Here is a 20,897-nt window from a genome sequence, read left to right on the forward strand (position 1 = left end):
CCTTTTAAAAATTCCATCTTTTTACTCTGAAGGGATGAGTCACTTCCCTGGAGTGAAAAAAATCTGGAGCTCTTCCCACCATCTATTAGCAATGGAGGGCCAATGCCCCACATCCACGGAAAACTGAGGTTGTGTCCACACTGAGGTCAACCACCTGGGTGTGTGAGCATGACTGCCTGCTAAGATACAGGGACCTTTGAGAAAGGTCATTGTAGGATGACTGGAAATGTTACCAGAAAAGTACAAAGCTATTATTTTGGATTATTATGGTAACATGGGGGGTGGGGGAAACCACCAAGTAGGTCATCAAAGAACTAGTGTTTTAGTGGTAATTCCAGACTTCAGTTACGTGCTCTTGAGCACTTAAACTTTTAGCTGCTTCACATGTAGTATGAATAGTACCTGTATGTCTGTTCCACAGGGCTTTATAAATAATAAATCATTATATACACAAGTATTCTTTAGAAACTTAATAAGGTAAGATATTTCCAGGGGGCAGCAGGAGGTGAGATACTGCTGTTGGGAAATCAGAAATATAAAGGTGCCAAAACTATTACAGAAGTACCAGCACGGTGCACAAAGGAATAGTGAGTTTTATGGCAATCGCATATTTTTGGTGAGCACTAACAGATTCTAGCAAAGTGAGGGAGAGGATGGTTAATGATAAGCTTCTGCTGTTTTTCTGATACCAGCCGTTCCCTGCCACAAGCCTCCCATTTGAGGCAAAAGTGTGTGCGCTTAAAGTAATGTCCGTATTTCTGCTTCTTCACCACAGAGCAGAGGCTGGGAATCCCTGTGTAAACCAGAAGTAAAGCCGGTTTACTTCTTAGTTCTTGAATTTTGATTTGGTTCTTTTTCAGAACTTCTGAGCCATTTTTTTTTAATAGTTTGAAGTTTAATATAATCATAATGAAGTTTGACTTCAATTTCCTTAAACATGGTAAGTGTAGCTTCACTGTTTCATGGAGAGGACTGTTTCTGTGCCTGTTCATTTATTGTGCTGGTTTGGAGCCTTGGTGTAATACCTCCTCGTGTTCCTAATTACCTTTGATTTTGCTGAACATCATTATAATGAAAAATCATCTCTAGAAATAATTCTCCAGAATTTCATTGGTTTCCGTCAGGCTCCTCGGGAAGCTAGCAGTCTGGGATAAAGGTAATCCCAGTTTCAGGTTACTTGTTCTTTGGGTTTCCTGAATGACATTAAAACTGGCTGACTGTACAGGGTAGGGGGCATTGTACAAAGTTATTCCTGTGGCGCAGTCTGTGGAGTCTTAGGCTTGAAACAAAAGAGTTGTTTACTAGGTTCTTTATCCCTAGAAGGCTCCTAATCCCTCAGCTTCTCAGCCTCCTCCTCTTTGGATCAGCAAATGTCCTGTGGTCAAACTGCTCATCCCTGTGTTTCTCTGCACTTCTTGATCTCTGTTATGGGAATTGAGGATTCCTATCTTGTTAGTTCTTTGTTACTGTAATAGTCAGGATCTCTGATTAGAAACAGAACCAAAAGGAGATAGATAGAATGTCTTAATTTGTTTGGGCTGCTTCCCTGGTGACTCTGATAGTAAAGAATCTGCCTGCAGTGTGGGAGACCTGGGTTTGATCCTAGGGTTAAGAAGATCTCTTGGAGAAGGAAATGGCAACCCACTCCAGTATTCCACTCTAGCATTCCACTCTAACCCACTCTAGTATTCTAGTATTCTTACCTGGAGACTCCCCATGGACAGAGAAGCCTGGCAGGCTGCAGTTCATGGGGTCGCAAAGAGTTGGACATGACTGAGCGACTAAGCGCAAAGCACTGCACAGTACTGCAGACTGGTTGGCTTATAAACAATAGAAACTTATTGCTCACATTTATGGAGTCGAGAAGTCCAAGACTGAGACATGAGCATGGTTGTATTTGGTGAGGGCCTGGTTTGTAGCTGCAGTGTTCACTTTGTGGATGGGGCAAAGAATCTCTCTCAGTTCAGTTCTTTCATAAAGGCACTTATCCATTCATGTTTTTCTTTTTTTTCTTCCCAAATGTCCCATCTTCTAATACCATCATCTTTGAGGGTTTAGAATGTCAACATGTATTTTGGGGGGACACAAACATTCAGACTATAACAGATTGATCTAACCGTGGAGATATATTGTGAAGAATTGTGTGATGAGGTTATGGAGACTGAAAGTCCCATATCTGCCATCAGCAACCTGGATACCCAGGATAGACAGCAGTGTAATTCAGTTTAAGACAGGAGATAAAAGGAGATGTCTCAACTCAAGCAGTGAGATGGGGGAAAAGTTCTTTTTTTTTTAAATTTTAATTTTTCATTTATTTTTATTAGTTGGAGGCTAATTACTTCACAACATTGCAGTGGATTTTGTCATACATTGACATGAATCAGCCATGGTTTTACATGTATTCCCCATCCCGATCCCCCCTCCCACCTCCCTCTCCACCCGATTCCTCTGGGTCTTCCTAGTGCACCAGGCCCGAGCACTTATCTCATGCATCCCACCTGGGCTGCTGATCTGTTTCACTATAGATAATATACATACTGTTTTCTCGAAACATCCCACCCTTGGCTTCTCCCACAGAGTCCTGTGTCTCTTTTTCTGTTTTGCATATAGGGTTCTCAATACCATCTTTTTAAATTCGATATATATGTGTTAGTATGCTGTAATATTCTTTATCTTTCTGGCTTACTTCACTCTGTATAATGGGCTCCAGTTCCATCCATCTCAATGGCACTGATTCAAATGAATTCTTTTTAATGGCTGAGTAATATTCCATGGTATATATGTACCACAGCTTCCTTATCCATTCATCTGCTGATGGGCATCTAGGTTGCTTCCATGTCCTGGCTATTATAAACAGTGCTGCGATGAACATTGGGGTGCACATGTTTCTTTCAGATCTGGTTTCCTCGGTGTGTATGCCCAGAAGTGGGATGACTGGGTCATATGGCAGTTCTATTTCCAGTTTTTTAAGAAATCTCCACACTGCTTTCCATAGTGGCTGTACTAGTTTGCATTCCCACCAACAGTGTAAGAGGGTTCCCTTTTCTCCACACCCTCTCCAGCATTTATTGCTTGTAGACTTTTGGATAGCAGCCATCCTGACTGGCGTGTAATGGTACCTCATTGTGGTTTTGATTTGCATTTCTCTGATAATGAACGATGTTGAGGATCTTTTCATGTATTTGTTAGCCATCTGTATGTCTTCTTTGGAGAAATGTCTGTTTAGTTCTTTGGCCCATTTTTTGATTGGGTCATTTATTTTTCTGGAATTGAGCTGCAGGAGTTGCTTGTATATTTTTGAGATTAATCCTTTGTTGCTTCATTTGCTATTATTTTCTCCCAATCTGAGGGCTGTCTTTTCACCTTACTTATAGTTTCCTTTGTTGTGCAAAAGCTTTTAAATTTCATTAGGTCCCATTTGTTTAGTTTTGCTTTTATTTCCATTACTCTGGGAGGTGGGTCATAGAGGATCCTGCTGTGATTTATGTCAGAGAGTGTTTTGCCTATGTTCTCCTCTAGGAGTTTTATAGTTTCTGGTCTTACATTTAGATCTTTAATCCATTTTGAGTTTATTTTTGTGTATGGTGTTAGAAAGTGTTCTAGTTTCATTCTTTTACAAGTGGTTGACCAGTTTTCCCAGCACCACTTGTTAAAGAGGTTGTCTTTTTTCCATTGTATATCCTTGCCTCCTTTGTCAAAGATAAGGTGTCCATAGGTTCGTGGACTTATCTCTGGGCTTTCTATTCTGTTCCATTGATCTATATTTCTGTCTTTGTGCCAGTACCATACTGTCTTGATGACTGTGGCTTTGTAGTAGAGTCTGAAGTCAGGCAGGTTGATTCCTCCAGTTCCATTCTTCTTTCTCAAGATTACTTTGGCTATTCGAGGTTTTTTGTATTTCCATACAAATTGTGAAATTATTTGTTCTAGTTCTGTGAAAAATACCATTGGTAGCTCGATAGGGATTGCATTGAATCTATAGATTGCTTTGGGTAGAATAGCCATTTTAACAATATTGACTCTTACAATCCATGAACACGGTATGTTTCTCCATCTGTTTGTGTCCTCTTTGATTTCTTTCATCAGTGTTTTATAGTTTTCTATGTATAGGTCTTTTGTTTCTTTAGGTAGATATACTCCTAAGTATTTTATTCTTTTTGTTGCAATAGTGAATGGTATTGTTTCCTTAATTTCTCTATTTTCTCATTGTTAGTGTATAGGAATGCAAGGGATTTCTGTGTGTTAATTTTATATCCTGCAACTTTACTATATTCATTGATTAGCTCTAGTAATTTTCTGGTAGAGTCTCTAAGGTTTTCTATGTAGAGGATCATGTCATCTGCAAACAGCGAGAGTTTCACTTCTTTTCCTATCTGGATTCCTTTTACTTCTTTTTCTGCTCTGATTGCTGTGGCCAAAACTTCCAAAACTATGTTGAATAGCAGTGGTGAGAGTGGGCAACCTTGTCTTGTTCCTGATTTCAGGGGAAATGCTTTCAATTTTTCGCCATTGAGGGTAATGCTTGCTGTGGGTTTGTCATATATAGCTTTTATTATGTTGAGGTATGTTCCTTCTATTCCTGCTTTCTGGAGAGTTTTAATCATAAATGAGTGTTGAATTTTGTCAAAGGCTTTCTCTGTATCTATTGAGATAATCATAAGGTTTTTATCTTTCAATTTGTTAATGTGGTGTATTGATTGATTTGTGGATATTAAAGAATCCTTGCATTCCTGGGATAAAGCCCACTTGGTCATGGTGTATGATTTTTTTAATATGTTGTTGGATTCTGTTTGCTAGAATTTTGTTAAGGATTTTTGCATCTATGTTCATCAGTGATATTGGCCTATGGTTTTCTTTTTTTGTGGCCTCTTTGTCTGGTTTTGGAAGTAGGGTGATAGTGGCCTCATAGAATGAGTTTGGAAGTTTACCTTCTGCAATTTTCTGGAAGAGTTTGAGTAAGATAGGTGTTAGCTCTTCTCTAAATTTTTGGTAGAATTCAGCTGTGAAGCCATCTGGTCCTGGACTTTTGTTTGGTGGAAGATTTCTGAATACAGTTTCGATTTCCTTGCTTGTGATGGCTCTGTTAAGAACTTCTATTTCTTCCTGGTTCAGGAAGAATTCTTTTCTAAGAATTTGTCCATTTCTTCCAAGTTGTCCATTTTATTGGCATAGAGCTGCTGGTAGTAGTCTCTTATGATCCTTTGTATTTCAGTGTTGTCTGTTGTGATCTCTCCATTTTCATTTCTAATTTTGTTAATTTGGTTCTTCTCTCTTTGTTTCTTAATGAGTCTTGCTAATGGTTTGTCAATTTTGTTTATTTTTTCAAAAAACCAACTTTTAGCTTTGTTGATTTTTGCTATGGTCTCTTTAGTTTCTTTTGCATTTATTTCTACCCTAATTTTTAAGATTTCTTTCCTTCTGCTAACCCTAGGGTTCTTCATTTCTTCCTTCGCTAATTGCTTTAGGTGTAGAGTTAGGTTATTTATTTGGCTTGTTTCTTGATGTAAGCCTGTAATGCTATGAACCTTCCCCTTAGCACTGCTTTTACAGTGTCCCATAGGTTTTGGGTTGTTGTGTTTTCATTTTCATTCATTTCTATGCATACTTTGATTTCTTTTTTGATTTCTTCTATGATTTGTTTATTATTCAGAAGCGTGTTATTTAGCCTCCATATGTTTGATTTTTTAACAATTTTTTCCCTGTAATTGAGATCTAATCTTACTGCACTGTGGCCAGAAAAGATGACTGGAATGATTTCAATTTTTTTGAATGTTCCAAGACCAGATTTATGGCCCAGGATGTGATCTATTCTGGAGAAGGTTCCGTGTGCACTTGAGAAAAAGGTGAAGTTGATTGTTTTGGGGTGAAATGTCCTATAGATATCGATTAGGCCTAGCTGGTCCATTGTGTCATTTAAGGTTTGTGTTTCCTTGTTAATTTTCTGTTTAGTTGATCTATCCATAGTTGTGAGTGGGGTATTAAAGTCTTCCACTATTATTGTGTTACTATTAATTTCCTCTTTCATACTTGTTAGCGTTTGCCGTACATATTGCAGTGCTCCTATATTGGGTGCATATATATTTATAATTGTTATATCTTCTTCTTGGATTGATCCTTTGATCATTATGTAGTGTCCTTCTTTGTCTCTTTTCACATCCTTTATTTGAAAGTCTATTTTATCTGATATGAGTATTGCGACTCCTGCTTTCTTTTGTTCTCCATTTGCATGAAATATTTTTTCTAGCCCTTCACTTTTAGTCTATATGTGTCTCTTGTTTTGAGGTGGGTCTCTTGTAGACAGCATATATAGGGGTCTTGTTTTTGTATCCTTTCAGCCAATCTTTGTCCTTTGGTTGGGGCATTCAACCCATTTACATTTAAGGTAATTATTGATAGGTGTGGTCCCGTTGCCATTTACTTTGTTGTTTTGGGTTCACGTTTATACAACCTTTCTGCATTTCCTGTCTAGAGAAGATCCTTTAGCATTTGTTGAAGAGCTCGTTTGGTGGTGCTGAATTCTCTCAGCTTTTGCTTGTCTGTAAAACTTTTGAATTCTCCTTCATATCTGAATGAGATCCTTGCTGGGTACAGTAATCTAGGTTGTAGGTTATTCTCTTTCATTACTTTAAGTATGTCCTGCCATTTCCTTCTGGCCTTGAGGGTTTCTATTCATAGATCAGCTGTTATCCTTATGGGAATCCCTTTGTGTGTTATTTGTTGTTTCTCCCTTGTTGCTTTTAATATTTGTTCTTTGTGTTTGATCTTTGTTAATTTGATTAATATGTGTCTTGGGTTGTTTCGCCTTGGGTTTATTGTGTTTGGGACTCTCTGGGTTTCTTGGACTTGGGTGGCTATTTCCTTCCCCATTTTAGGGAAGTTTTCAGCTATTATCTCCTCGAGTATCTTCTCATGGCCTTTCTTTTTGTCTTCTTCTTCTGGGATTCCTATGATTCAAATGTTGGGGCATTTCACAGTGTCCCAGAGTTCCCTGAGGTTGTCCTCATTTCTTTTGATTCTTTTTTCTTTTTTCCTCTCTGCTTCATTTATTTACACCATTTTATCTTCTACCTCACTGATCCTATCTTCTGTCTCCGTTATTCTACTCTTGGTTCCCTCCAGAGTGTTTTTTATCTCATTTATTGCATTATTCATTTTTAATTGACTCTTTTTTATTTCTTCTAGGTCCTTATTAAACATTTCTTGTATCTTCTCAATCTTTGTCTCCAGGCTATTTATCTGTAACTCCATTTTGTTTTCAAGATTTTGGATCATTTTTATTGTCATTATTCTAAATTCCTTTTCAGGTAGATTCCCTATCTCCTCCTCTTTTGTTTGACTTGGTGGGCATTTTTCATGTTCCTTTAACTGTTGGGTATTTCTCTGCCTTTTCATCTTGTTTAGATTGCTGTCTGGAGTGGACTTTCTGTATTCTGGGGGTCTGTGGTTCCTTTATATTGTGGAGGTTTTACCCAGTGGGTGGGGTTGGCTTGTCAAGGTTTCCTGGTTAGGGAAGCTTGTGTCGGTGTTTTGGTGCGTGGAAGTAGACTTCTTCTCTCTGGAGTGCAATGGAGTGCCCAGTAATGAGTTTTGAGATGGGTCTATGTGTTAGGTGTGACCTTGGGCAGCCTGTATGTTGGCGTTCAGGGCTATGTTCCTGCGTTGCTGGGGAATTTCCGTGGTATGTCTTGCTCTAAAACTTATTGGCTCTTGAGTGGTGGTTGGTTTCAGTGTAGGTATGGAGGCTTTTGGATGATCTCTTATTACTTAAAGTTCCATGTAGTGAGGAGTTTTCTGGTGATTCAGGTTTTGGGCTTAAGTCTCCTGCCTCTGGATTTCAGTTTTATTCTTCCAGTAGTCTCAAGACTTCTCCAACTATACAGCACTGATAATAAAAATTACTTAAAGTTCCATGTAGTGAGGAGTTTTCTGGTGATTCAGGTTTTGGGCTTAAGTCTCCTGCCTCTGGATTTCAGTTTTATTCTTCCAGTAGTCTCAAGACTTCTCCAACTATACAGCACTGATAATAAAACTTCTGGGTTAATGGTGAAAAGATTCTCCCCCGTGAGGGTCACCCAGAGAGATTCACAGAGTTACATGAAGAGGAGGAGAGGGAGGAGGGAGATAGAGATGAGCAGGAGGAGAAAAAGGGGGACTCAAGAGGAGAGAGACAGATATATGCAGTTGTCTGTTCCCAGAGTGTTCTCCGTAGCCCAGACACCCACAAAGATTCACAGAATTGGATTGGGAAGAGAAGGAGAAAGGAGGAAATAGAGGTGTTCTGAGGTAGAAAACGGAGAGTCAAGATTGGGGGAGAGTAATCAACACACTCCTGAATAAAAATGGGAACTGAATATTGGATTCCTAAATGTCCACAATTTATATCATATACTGAAAAACAAAGATTAAAAATCTAAAGTAGAGGTTAGACTCTTAAAAATACAATATTAAAAACAAAAACAAAAACACACACAAAAAATTTTAGAAATATATATGAAGTTCAGTTTAAAAATAGGGCTTCTCTTTTCTTTTTTGTAAGGTTATAGTGTAATGAAAATGAAAATTAAGGAGTAGTAGAGGACTTTAAAAGGAAATAAGAGAAAAAGAAAAATAGAAAATAGAAGAGAAAAAGAAAAAAAAACAAGAACAAAATTTTTCCTAATTAAAAAAATCGTAAAAATTTATGAAAATGAAAGTTAAGGAGTAATGGGGGAGTAATAAGGAATTTTAAAAGAAAACAAAAGAGAAAAAATAAGAAAGAAGAAAAAAAAATTTTTTTTTACTTAAAAAATAAAAAAGTAAAAATATATCTAGGAATTTCTCTGGAGCTGTTGTGGTCAGTGTGGGTTCGGCTCAGTTTCAGATAGCTCCTCGTTCCAGCTTACACTTCTCGATATCTACAGGCCCCTTCCAGTGTAGTCGGTGTTATCTACAGGGATTTTAATCTGTTGCACCGGTCCCTTCTGAAGCGGTTCCCTTTGTTTATTTGGCTTCTGTTTGCCGGTCTCCTCAGTGCCCAGTTTCCGCCCTGGCACAGGCGGGCGGAGGTGGTCTCTTATTCAGGTAGCTAGTTCCGTCACGCTGCAGGGAGGGACTGGCGCCCTTTCCCCTCTATGCTGCTCAGGCTCCCGGCTGTTCTATACGGAGCATGCCCTGCGCTGTGCGCGGTTCCAGCCCTCGGGTGATCCACAAAAGCGCGGACTAGGCTGCGCCTGCGTTTTGTGCCTTCCCCGTCCGAGCGGCTCAGGCAGCCAGGGGCTTGCCAGGCGCACTCTCCCCGGGTGCGGCGCGCCTTCTCCCATCTGCCGTCCCAGCCTCAGTTTCCGCCCGCGCCAGTCGGGTGCGCGCGCCTTCTGCCCTCCGCATCCCCAGCCCCAGTCCCTGCCTGCGCCAGTCGGGTGCGTGTGCCCTGTGTTTAGCCACGACCCTCCTGGCAGATGTCGACCATCCAGAATCTCAGGAGGTCTTTGATTAGAAACTGGGGGCCTGTTTGCAGTGCGGCAGGGGATGCGGTCCTTGGGGCCGAGCCTGCCCCTTTCCCCTGCCCCCTGCCTCCAGCCTCCTGCGGGACTGGGCCGGTCCGCAGCCTGCGAGCTCTTCTCTGGACTTGCTCGGTCCCTTTGTTCTGCGAACGGCTGGCAGTGTGTTCCGGCCGGTTAATTATCTCTCTCTCTCTTGCTCTCCCACAGTTTAAGTTGGTAACTCACAAAAGCGCCCTCCGATTGTCCTCAGGGCACTCAGGCCCGGTCCTTACCCTAAGCAATGCCGCCCGCTCCTCTCCGTTCCGTCCCCACTTGCTGGTGGCGGATGCGGGCGTCTGGGGTGCTTTTCTGCTGGGAGTTGCTTTTAGGCATGTAATCTGTGGGTTTTATTTATTGTTCCCCTCCCAGTCAGGTTGCCCTCCGAGATTCAAAAACTTCCCCCAGACCCGACAGTGCCAGGGTTTCCTGGTGTTTGGAAACTTCCTCTATTAAGACTCCCTTCCTGGGACGGATCTCCGTCCTTAGCTCTTTTGTCTCTCTTTTTATCTTTTATATTTTGCCCTACCTCCTTTCAAAGACAATGGGTTGCTTTTCTGGGCGCCTGATGACCTCAGCTAGCGATCAGAAGTTGTTTTGTCAAGTCTGCTCTGCGTTCAATTATTCTTTTGATGAATTTGTAGGAGAGAAAGTGGTCTCCCCGTCCTATTCCTCTGCCATCTTGGCTCCTCCCTCAGGAAAAGTTCTTTCTTTTATTCTTTTCAGGCCCTCAACAGATTGGATGATGCCAACCCACACTGGAGGTGGCAATTTCCTTTCCCAACTCCAGTGATTCAAGTACTCATCCGCAGACACCCTCAGAGACACACAGAGAAATGAAGTTTAATCTGGGCACTTTGTGGCCAAGTTGACAAATGAAATTAAACATCACAGTTACTTTTAGGGAAATGCTTACTTACCTTGTAAAACCTCATTCAGTTTTTATTTATTTTCTATGGGAAGTGGTAACTCAGATTATTTAGTCTGCAACCATCACAAGTGGAATTCAATGTCTTCCTTTTACTCTAAATCCGTTATGCCTCTAGATAAATCCAAAAAGATAATCATCTCATCTTAAAAGATTTCCACAGATGGTAAAATTATCCCCCAAACTTGATACTCAATATTGCCTTGTGTGAAATTCTAATGTTGGAATCTGGGTTTGTAACAGGGGACCCTTGAGAAATCCCATGTAGTTGGTAATATTATAGTTGCCATTTTACAGATGAGGAAACCGAGGCTGCAAGGGCTTCCCAGACTCAGTTCCAACATGTGTGTAAAGGCTTCTCCACATCAACAAACAATTCTTAGACACTAGCAGAGTGACCAAGAATTCAACTCAATTCTATGATTATAAAATGCATAATTATATAATTATAAAATTGTTATGATGATATATGTATATTTGATTATCTGAATAACCAAATATATATACATTTCTTATAAATCATAGCATTGCAAGGGTAGAAAATGAAGATGGAAAGTACAAAATACTATATTGTAAATTCCTTCTGACTTTTGCCTATGTCTTTTAGATATTAATCACTTTACAATTAATGCTTAAGGGAAAGAACATGTAAGACAAAGAGGTTTTTTAACAAGTCCCTTAAAATAAGGGTATATTATCCAAAGTATTATCTGTAAATATATTCATATTTCCAAGTCTGTTGGGTCTACTAGACTTAAAGTTCACTGCTAAAAATCATCAGTGCAAAGACATCTTAGATTTGAATGAACATGACATATCACCTAGGTCAGTAATTCTAAAACAAATAAGTATCTGACACCCAAAGCACTTTAAGGACTTATGGGGAGAACTTTTCAAGAGCACTTTTCTTGTGTTCTAGCGAGCCCCTCCAAGAGGATAAAGGTATATATGTACTTCACAGGTCTTAACTTAGTCATAATTACTTCTAAGAGAGTGTAGATTTTTTTCAGAATTATTGCTACCTGAAAACTGGGTGAATGTTGAACCAAAAGACACAGTCAAGCAAAAGATCAAAAGAAGGAAGGATTTACTATTTGTGGCAAGTAAGGAGAATGCCAGGATTCTTTCCCAAAATAGTGTCTTCCAAACTGCAAAATTGGGGAAGTTTTAAGCTAAGAGTACATGCATCTTCATGAAGGGGCTTGAGCCTTTAGTTTGGCATAATTGTAGCAAAGATTGACAGAGTCCAAGCTTTTGTTGACTGAAGTCACAAAGACTAGAAAAGATGAACATCATCTTAAAAGGTCAATATCATCTTCCCTTAGGTTCCAGTTGATCTGGTGGTTGATAGCTTCAGGCTTATCTCTACCATTGAAATAGAACTAGGAGTCTTAACAACTGATATATTATCTTGTTTTTGTTATTTCTCTTGCCTGATAATAATCCTTTTTCTCTGCACTCATTTGTTCCCTTAAGATCATTAATTGCTGAGACCTATTCAAGGGCAAGCATTGAGGCCAGGCTTAGATCCCTAAATGGCTCAGGCCAAAAATGGCTTCTCTTATGTCATGAAAGCCATACCTGATTCTTTCTCTGGGACTCCACCAAACCTATCTGCTTACAGTATTGAGAGAGGGGAAAAAAGCTAATGTTAAAAAAAAATTTTTGTGTGTGTTGTCTTATAGCTGGGTAATTACCATTTGACTAGAATTTATATCAATTAATATTTGGGTGATTATTTACTTTTTATATTTTGAAGATATTAGAGTCACAATACATTCATAGTGAATATCATTAAATGAGTATTTTAGATCCAAGTTGTCACTATCAATTTTTAAAATTTGGTATTGGTTTCACTGCTAGAGCAGTCCCAGTAATCCTAATTAAAACAAGACCTAAAATCTTCTAATTTCAGTGAAAATGAGCTCTACTTGAATATTTAAAGATGCGTATATTATAATATAATGTTATTACTCTATTTGACATATATAATACTTATTGTGCAAGTAGAAAGTTTTTTGTTCATGAGGGAGAGGAAATGCAAATCATATTTCTGATTATAATTTTCCTTATTGATGTATGATAAAGTTAAATTTTGTTGCCAAATTTGGTGTTTTGGACATTAGGGTAATTTGTACATACAGCCAATCCATGACTAATAGTTCTTAAAGCAAGTTTAGATAGAACTGTTGATTTTAAATAAACTGCTCTTTTCTTTAAAAAATGTGCGAGAAGAATGCACAAGGTCTGTGCCTCTTAAATGTATTAGAATGAAATCACACTAGGATGTGACATTGAAAATAAGTATCTTATCTAAACAAGCATCTTGACTCTTGGATGACATCAATGCAGCAATTCTTTTTAAAATTGCTGAGATCTGTCTGAAGTTGCCTGTGGCTGATTACGGTGATCACAATCTCTGTGTTCAGTATTGAGATTCTGTAGTCCTTACCATCCTAACAGCCTTTAGCTTTAATCTGAGTTAAAATTAGGCAATGGCAGTTGAACAGAAAAAAAAAAAAAATGTATGTGCAGAATCTACCTCTCTTCCATCAGATTTGTTTTATGATTGTTCTTTGGTTCTATCGTACCCCATCGCGGAACACCACAGGAGCCGCGGATCGATGCAAAAACAGTGAGGAACTTTATTACAAGCTCGAGCAGGGACTTTCTTCACACAAAGGGAAGGAGCCCCCAGTGAAAGCGGCAAATCATTTTTATATTGTATAGCAGGGGAAGCGGGAAGGGAAGCTTAAGGGGATTGGTTAATTCATACTGTGCAGCAGGGGAAGCGGGAAGGGAAGCTTAAGGGGATTGGTCAATTCTTCAACTAAGGATGTCTTGTTAGCTACTGATTGGTGGGTTAGAGTAAGGGGGGGTGAGGGACTTTTCTGTCCTCCCCTGATTGGCTCGTTGTTTCTTTTTCTTTAAATTTCGTTTTCTCTCCTCTGGAGGGGGTTTTACTCAAAATGGCGGTGCTATCCTAAAATGGAGTCGTTTGGGTTTCACATTTCACCGTTCTTCTTTGTAACAGTAGAACTTTCAACAGATTAGGATAATCATCAAATTGATTTTGTATAAATTGATTAGTTCTTTTTCCCCAATCATTTTAGTTACAGAGGTCAGTATAATTCTCCAGAATGAATTTAATGCAGTAGCAGTTTTCATGATGACTTAGAAATTGTAGTTGTAGGGGAAAAAAAAAACAAAAAAACGGGGGGTGGGGTTCATGATTTGCACTATGAAAAAGATTTCGGATAAGGAAAGATACTGAGTAAGGTAATCCAAGACCTGAAGGCAAGGCTTAATCTTGGTGACTGAGTCAGGGCATTGAGCTTATACTTGATGTCTCACTTGAAATATGGCATCTCTTTTGTTGACTACCAAGTAGCATTGCGCTGAGTCATTAGGTTCCCCACCGCACCACAGGGAACCCTGGTTTTGTATTCAATAACATATTTCCTCTGGCATCATTCCTGAGACATAACCAAAAGCCTCTTATCCAAGTTAGAAGCTAGCCTAGTCCATACTAGTTTGAAATTATTTGTGATATTGGCTCCAGGAAACATGGGTCTTTACAGCACTTAAAGCACTTAAAAAGAGCATAGTTTTGACACTCTTGTTTTGAAGGTAGTTTACTGGTCATCTGAAGATTTGTGATGCCTCCAAAATTAACTTATAAAAACCAAGAAAGTGGTTGCTCCTTATCTTCTGTGAGCAGTGTGCAAATTCATATATACAAGTTCTGATTGTAGTTAGTAAGATAGAATTAAGGCTAATGGAAATAAAAACAGATTAAAATGGAGAGTTGAATGATAGAGAAAATTACTCAATTACTAGAGAGACTTTAGATTAACTTCAGATATAATAGACTAGATTATAACTATCTGTAACACTTTAATAAATGGAAGTAGCCCTTTCTTACTATCATGAATCAGTGTTCCTATTATTATTCTCTATAAGTAAAGGAATATAGAAAGAATAAAGACACTGGGGACAGGAAGACTGTTTTCTAATTCAATTTTAGCTTTTATTGTCTGTGAGATACCAGAAATTACTTACTATCTCAGAATCTCACTTATTCATCTGTAAATATATATAGTAGCATCTATTTTGTAGGATTATTGGAAAACAGAATTTGCACCTATTAGAATATTTAACATATGGTTCATTCTCAATGAATCCTTATAATAACAATGTTATTAGTAAACATTTGACATGAGTACATTTGTAGCAATTTCAAAAATTGTGTTAAATAATAGATGAATATTGATAATCATTTTTATCTTACAGGGAAGGTTTTAGATATTTGAAAAATCTTGTGGTATTAAAAGTTCTAGGATATGAAAAAAAGAGCCTAGATGGTTTGGGGAGTATGTGCTATTTAATATTATATATAATAATTGTTATTGAAAAGTTCTCTTTAGTGGAGAAATCTAATCCATAAACAGGATTTTCTTTTTCTTTTTTTTTTTATAAACAGGGTTTTCAAGAGCATTTACTTGTTCTTGTTCAGGCTCAGACATCATTTGTCTGGAATCTTTCTGTTTTTTTCTTTTTTGCATGTGGATGTCTAGTTGTTCCAGCACCATGTGTTGAAAAGTCTTTGTTTTTTCCTTTGTATTACCTTAGCTCCTTTGTAAAAGTCATTTGATTATTTGCGGGTTGGTCTGTTTTGGGGTTCTGTATTCTGTTCCATGGATCTATTTGTCTATTTTTTCATTAATACCATGCTGTTCTGATTACACTAGCTGTTATTATTTTGCTGATTTCTAATTTAATTCCATTGTGAGAATAGACATTGAATTTTTGTTCCATGTGAGCTTAAGAATAATATGTATTCTGCTGCTGTTGGATGAAGTAGTTTATAGTTGTCAATTATGTCTAGTTGATTGATGATTTGTTGAGTTCAACTCTGTCAATACTGATTTTCTGCCTGCTGGATCTATTCGTTTCCAATAAAGGGGTATTGACGTCTCAACTTACAATAGTGGATTCTCAATCTCTTTCTTCTTTTTTTTGGTCATGCCAAAGACATGCAACTTCTTAGTTCCCTGACCAGGAATGAACCTGTGCCCCATGCAGTTGAAGCACGGAGTCCTAACCCATGGACCACCAGGGAATTCCTTCGATTCTCTTTCTCTCTCTCTTCCTTTCTTTCTTTCTTTCTTTTTTTTTTTTTGGTGGGAGGAGTGTGTGTGATTTTTGGTAGTAGTATAAGACAATATGCCTGTTTTTAGGCATTCACCTTTTTATGATTGATAATTTCATTTATGTGGAATAACTTTGGCCCTTCAGAACTCTTCTGAATATGGAAGGTATTTCTGTTTGACAATAATCTTGAATAAGAATTATCTTGAAAGATTTTATATGCTTCTGTCTTTTTAAACAAGGTATGCTTATTCATAACTTCATCTCATCTTGATGTTGTTGTAAATCTGAACATAAATTACTCTGTTGATAGAGTGATAGCTTCAGAAATTTTTGAATACTTTATAACATTTACTTCTATATTTCACTACTGCTAGTTCTTTTGAATCTGTTCTTTAATTTTTTTTTTCTGCCTCCTTGCTTTTAGACTCACTTCTTAGTATTGTCCATTTCTTAGCTTCTTTTAATTAGTTATGGACTTTTCAACCAGTTTAGCAAGTCTATTAAAATTATGAAAAGTAGGAGTAACTTGGGTTTCCCAGGTGGGTCAGTGGTAGAGAATCTGCCTGCCAATGCAGGAGACACGGGTTTGATTCCTGGGTCAGGAATGGCAACCCACTCCAGTATTCTTGTCTGGGAAATCCCATGGACAAAGAAGCCTGGTGAGCTACAGCCCATGGGGTTGCAAAGAGTTGGCTTTGACTGAGGACGCGTGAGCAGGCATGTGCACACACACACACACACACACATGCACACAAACATATACAGTAGTAACTTATAAATGTGAAAGTGAAAGTGATGTCTCTCAGTCGTGTCCGACTCTTTGTGATCCCATGGACTGTAGCCTACCAGGCTTCTCCATTCATGGGATTTTCCAGGCAAGGGTACTGGAGTGCGTTGCCATTTCCTTCTCCAGGGGGTCTCCCCGACCCAGGAATAGAACCTGGGTTTCCTGCATTGCCGGCAGATGCTTTACCCTCTAAGCCACCAGGGAAGTTTTTGAGTCTCTCCTAAAACAAAAATGCTTGAACTTTAGATAAAGACTGTAATCTTTTCAGTTGCTCAGAGAATTTTGTGAATTCTTGCTTTCCCATTCTGCTTTGGTGAGTAGAATTGTTTGAGAACTAATTTCCAGTTAAGTGTTTAATAAAGTCTTCTACCTGTTAATATTTCCTATGTGCATACAAGCTATTAGGCTAGTAGAAACTTTTGACATTGTCATGTATGGTTTTAACAGATATGTTAAAATTAAGTGGTTTGCTGGTTATTGTTTTAGATCCAAAGGATTTTGAAAACTGCTCTGGAAATGTTATACCAAAAAAAGAGGGGGGGGGGTGTTTATTGAACAGTAACAATAAGAACAAGCAAATTTAGATAATGCAAACATCTTCCTCTGAACTTCAGCTTTCTAAGGCAGGTCTTACTTATCACCCAGTACAAAGCCTGATTGTACACTGAGAAAGCCTGCAATCCTTATTTACATTTTTCCTCAGGGCTTGATAAACCCTGTAAAGTAGGGACTGCAAAGCTGTCGTAGCAGTCAAGCTGTAGGGACATTTTAAAGCATGATCTAAATGTCTCAGTCGTCTGTGCTACAGAGAGGAGAGGATCAAAAAAGGAAGAATCTCAAGATCAAAGAATGTTTCTGGTATGCATGTTACTTCCTTTCAACTGGAATATTTTCAATTTGTCTCAAGGAAGGAATGAGAACAATTGGCTTGAATCCTATATTTCAGGTTTGTTTTAAATTCACTATCCTTTATTTTCTTCCAGGTGGAGCACCATTATTCCCACAAGTTCACAGTAGTGGTGCTGCGTGCCACAAAAGTGACAAAGGGAACCTTTGGTGACATGCGTAAGTTCCCTTATTTGCTCTTCTGTTGAAAATACGTAAATATGATTCACTCTTCAGTGGCTTGAGTTCCTCGACAAGCCAGGGGCTGTCCCTTCTTCAGATGTGATTATCTTTGTCTACAGCTTTGAATGCTAATATTTTAAATGGTTCTCTGATGCTCTTTTATCTGTTGGCATAGTGTTCTACGTTGACTTTGCATCAGTTGCGAGTTCAGTTCAGTTCAGTCGCTCAGTAATGTCCGACTCTTTGCGACCCCATGAACTGCAGCATGCCAGGCCTCCCTGTCCGTCACCAACTCCCGGAGTCCACCCAAACCCATGTCCATTGAGTTGGTGATGCCATCTAGCCATCTCATTCTCTGTTGTCCCCTTCTCCTCCTGCCCTCAATCTTTCCCAGCATCAGGGTCTTTTCCAATGAGTCATTTCTTCACATCAGGTGGTCAAAGTTGAGAGTACTTGGAGTCAGATAAAATGACTGTCCTATGATATACAGAGTTTTGGATTTCAAAGACATTTGTATTCTCCTTTGGAAAGAGGACTGAGTCAAGACTTTAAATTAACTGCCTCTGTGAGATATTGTGCCTATAGGATTTTTTTTACAATGCAGTTTATCTAACTCTTACTCCTTTAAGTTGTGTTTTTTATGTGTGAAAATAGTATAGAAACTGGTATGGGACAGTTTGAAATGATGTGAACGAGAGCCTGAGGATAATTTTGAATTAACTTGTTGGCAGTATCCTTCTCTATATTTTAAAATGCAGTTTTCCTGGTTAATCTTACCATTCAAAAGACTGGGAGTCATGGATGTGGGAATACAAAGAAAAATGAATAAGTACTGTGATGCTGAGTTGGGTAAAGTTAATTGTAGATTATTGCTAAAATATGGAAATGGCAATCTACCTCTCAGAACGGGTTCTGAGGAAAGAATGGAGATTGCCATTAATCAGTCTGGGAAACAGGGAAGTCTTTCCGTTGAAATGACATTTAAACTGGTACTTGAAGGAGGAGGATCTAGTGCTCAGAGCAGGGAGAGTCTCAAGCAGGGAAAATGGCATATTCAAGGGTGAGAGAAGGGCAGAGTACTTGTGAGGTCGTGAGCTGTTAGACACACAGCAAAGGTGAAGGAAAATGAGGCTAATTCAACAAGGCTGCACTTTTATCAGAAATGCAGCAGGAATAACTTGATGGCATTTGAGTCACAAGTCACATGATTGGCCCTTTATTTTAAAAAATATTTGTTTTGCTTATGGTTGCTGGGAGGGGGGGAAGGATGGCGGGAAAAGATAGTTAAGGAATTTGGGAGGGACATGGGCACACTGCTATATTTAAAATGGATAACAAACAAGCTTCTACTGCATAACACAGGGAACTCTGCTCAATGTTATGTGGCAACCAGGATGAGAGGGGGGTTTGGGGGAGAATCGATACATGTATAATTATGGCTGAGTCCTTTCGCTGCCCACCTGAAACTATCACAACACTGTTGGTCGGCTATACTCCAACATGAAATAAAAAGTTTAAAAAAATGATCTTGCCATAGTATGTTAAATATATTGGAGGTGACTTTAGAATATACTTTTTATATTTAAAAATAGGAGTGACTCAAGCTTGTTGAAATCACAACGAAAATGGGCCACGAGAGAGAGAGAGAGAGAGAGAGAGAGAGAGAGAGAGAGAGAGAGAGGTTAAATACTAAGGAATGAAGAATTTGAGCTCAAGCCTTCAGTGATTGAAGAAGAGTGTCCAGGAAGTCAGTGAAAGGTGGAAATAAGGGGGTGACCAGGAGGTGGGATCTGATGAACAATGCTTCTCAGGAGACATGATGGAACAAGGACAATTTCTTTACATCTAATCTGGATCAGGGATTTATTTTCTAAATTTTATCTCACACACTGATATACTTCAATTAATCATGCCTCTGCCAATGTTTTTATTGTTATTCTTCTTTTGCTTTTAATACTATGAATTTTCATCAATTCAATGAGAGTTCACTAGAAGAAACGTATCTGTGAAAAAGAAGCCAGATCAGATGCCATATTTAAAATCTGATAACCCTGTGACCTTGAGAAAAGCACATGCCTTACAACCCTAGAGGTTGTACTGTTAGTTAGAAAAGTCATTTATAATTCGACTAAAGGCTATGTCAGTGACTCATCAGCCATGCAAGTTACTGACCTAATTTGACTTTAAAAAATTTAGTTATCTCTTATACAAAGTAGTATGGGCTTCCTGGGTGACTCAGTGGTAAAGAATTCGCCTGCCAAAGAAGGAGACACAAGAGACGTGGGTTCAATCCCTGGGGCAGGAAGTAGGAACTACTTACCTAGGAGTAGGAACTGGCAACCCACTCCCATATTCTCGCCTGGAAAATTCCATGGACAGAGGATCCTGGAAGGCTATAGTCCTTCGGTTTGCAAAGAGTCGGACACGACTGCGCACATACACATAAAGTAGCAGCGTCCTTTTCTGTTGTATCAGTTCAGAACTCTGTCCTAGAGAGACAGTGAGCTTTACTATGCTTGAGGTGAAGTGACCAGCAGCTCAAATTCTACTGTGAATCTCTTCAACTAGTAGGGATCTGATTTCTTATCAGTCAGTACTTTCTCCACAATCCTCAGGCACTTTGGCAGTGCTTATTTGTTGTAGTTCTGGAGAAGGCAATGGCAAGCCACTCCAGTATTCTTGCCTGGAGAATCCCATTGACAGAGGAGCCTGGAAGGCTATGATCTGTGGGGTTGCAAGAGTCAGACACGACTGAGTGACTAAGCGCACACACACACATTTATTGTAGTTAGGACTGGAAAGAGAGTGCTGCCGCAAATGTCATTTTAAACCTACTTGAGTTGATATTACTAACATTATTCAAAAATAAACATGAGACATTAATTCATCTCACAAAATAGCCAACAGGTATTTTTTGGATTCCCAGAGTGTATACAGCACAGGTTGGACTCCTGATTTCCAGAAAGCTTGTTATTTATTTATTTACTTATTTATTTGTTGGCCATACCAGGTGCCTTGTGGGATCTTAGTTCCCTGACCAGGGATTGAACCCAGGCCCACAGCAGTGAAAGTATCGAGTCCTAACCTCTGGACCACCAGGGAATTCTAACCATGAAAAGAATAGTCACCTGACATTAATCACTACTGGAGGAGGGATTGTGTTGTGAGATTCTCTTAACATTTTTAAACAGCATTTGTCATTTGACTTTATCTTGCTTGAGTTATAATCTTTTTTTGAGGGGGAGGAATTGCTGCCACCCCTTGATGTCACCTTGATGAGTTTACAGAAAGAGAGTCTTAGAGAAATAAAATCAATAATAAGGGTTGGTAAGAAAAAATAGAGGGACAATACACAGTGCCAAACTATTTTTGAGAAGTTGTAGGTGATTATTGTGAGAAAAGCCATGTGCCAGCCTGAGCTGTCACTTTAAGAGTTTTGATGGCG

The 20,897-nt window shown here is 38.9% G+C and overlaps 1 protein-coding gene across 2 annotated transcripts in view; it reads left to right on the forward strand.

The window, feature by feature from the left end:
- Positions 1-20,897, forward strand: part of PLA2G4A (phospholipase A2 group IVA) — a 160,990-nt gene that overhangs the window by 32,965 nt on the left and 107,128 nt on the right. For both annotated transcript variants that reach the window (XM_065937205.1, XM_065937206.1), the window contains one exon: positions 17,368-17,449. In XM_065937205.1, the coding sequence (XP_065793277.1) occupies positions 17,368-17,449 (82 nt within the window). The remainder of the gene's footprint in view (positions 1-17,367; positions 17,450-20,897) is intronic.

The sequence above is a fragment of the Muntiacus reevesi genome, chromosome 5 (genome assembly GCF_963930625.1).
Source record: "Muntiacus reevesi chromosome 5, mMunRee1.1, whole genome shotgun sequence".
NCBI classification, from domain to species: Eukaryota; Metazoa; Chordata; class Mammalia; order Artiodactyla; family Cervidae; genus Muntiacus; species Muntiacus reevesi.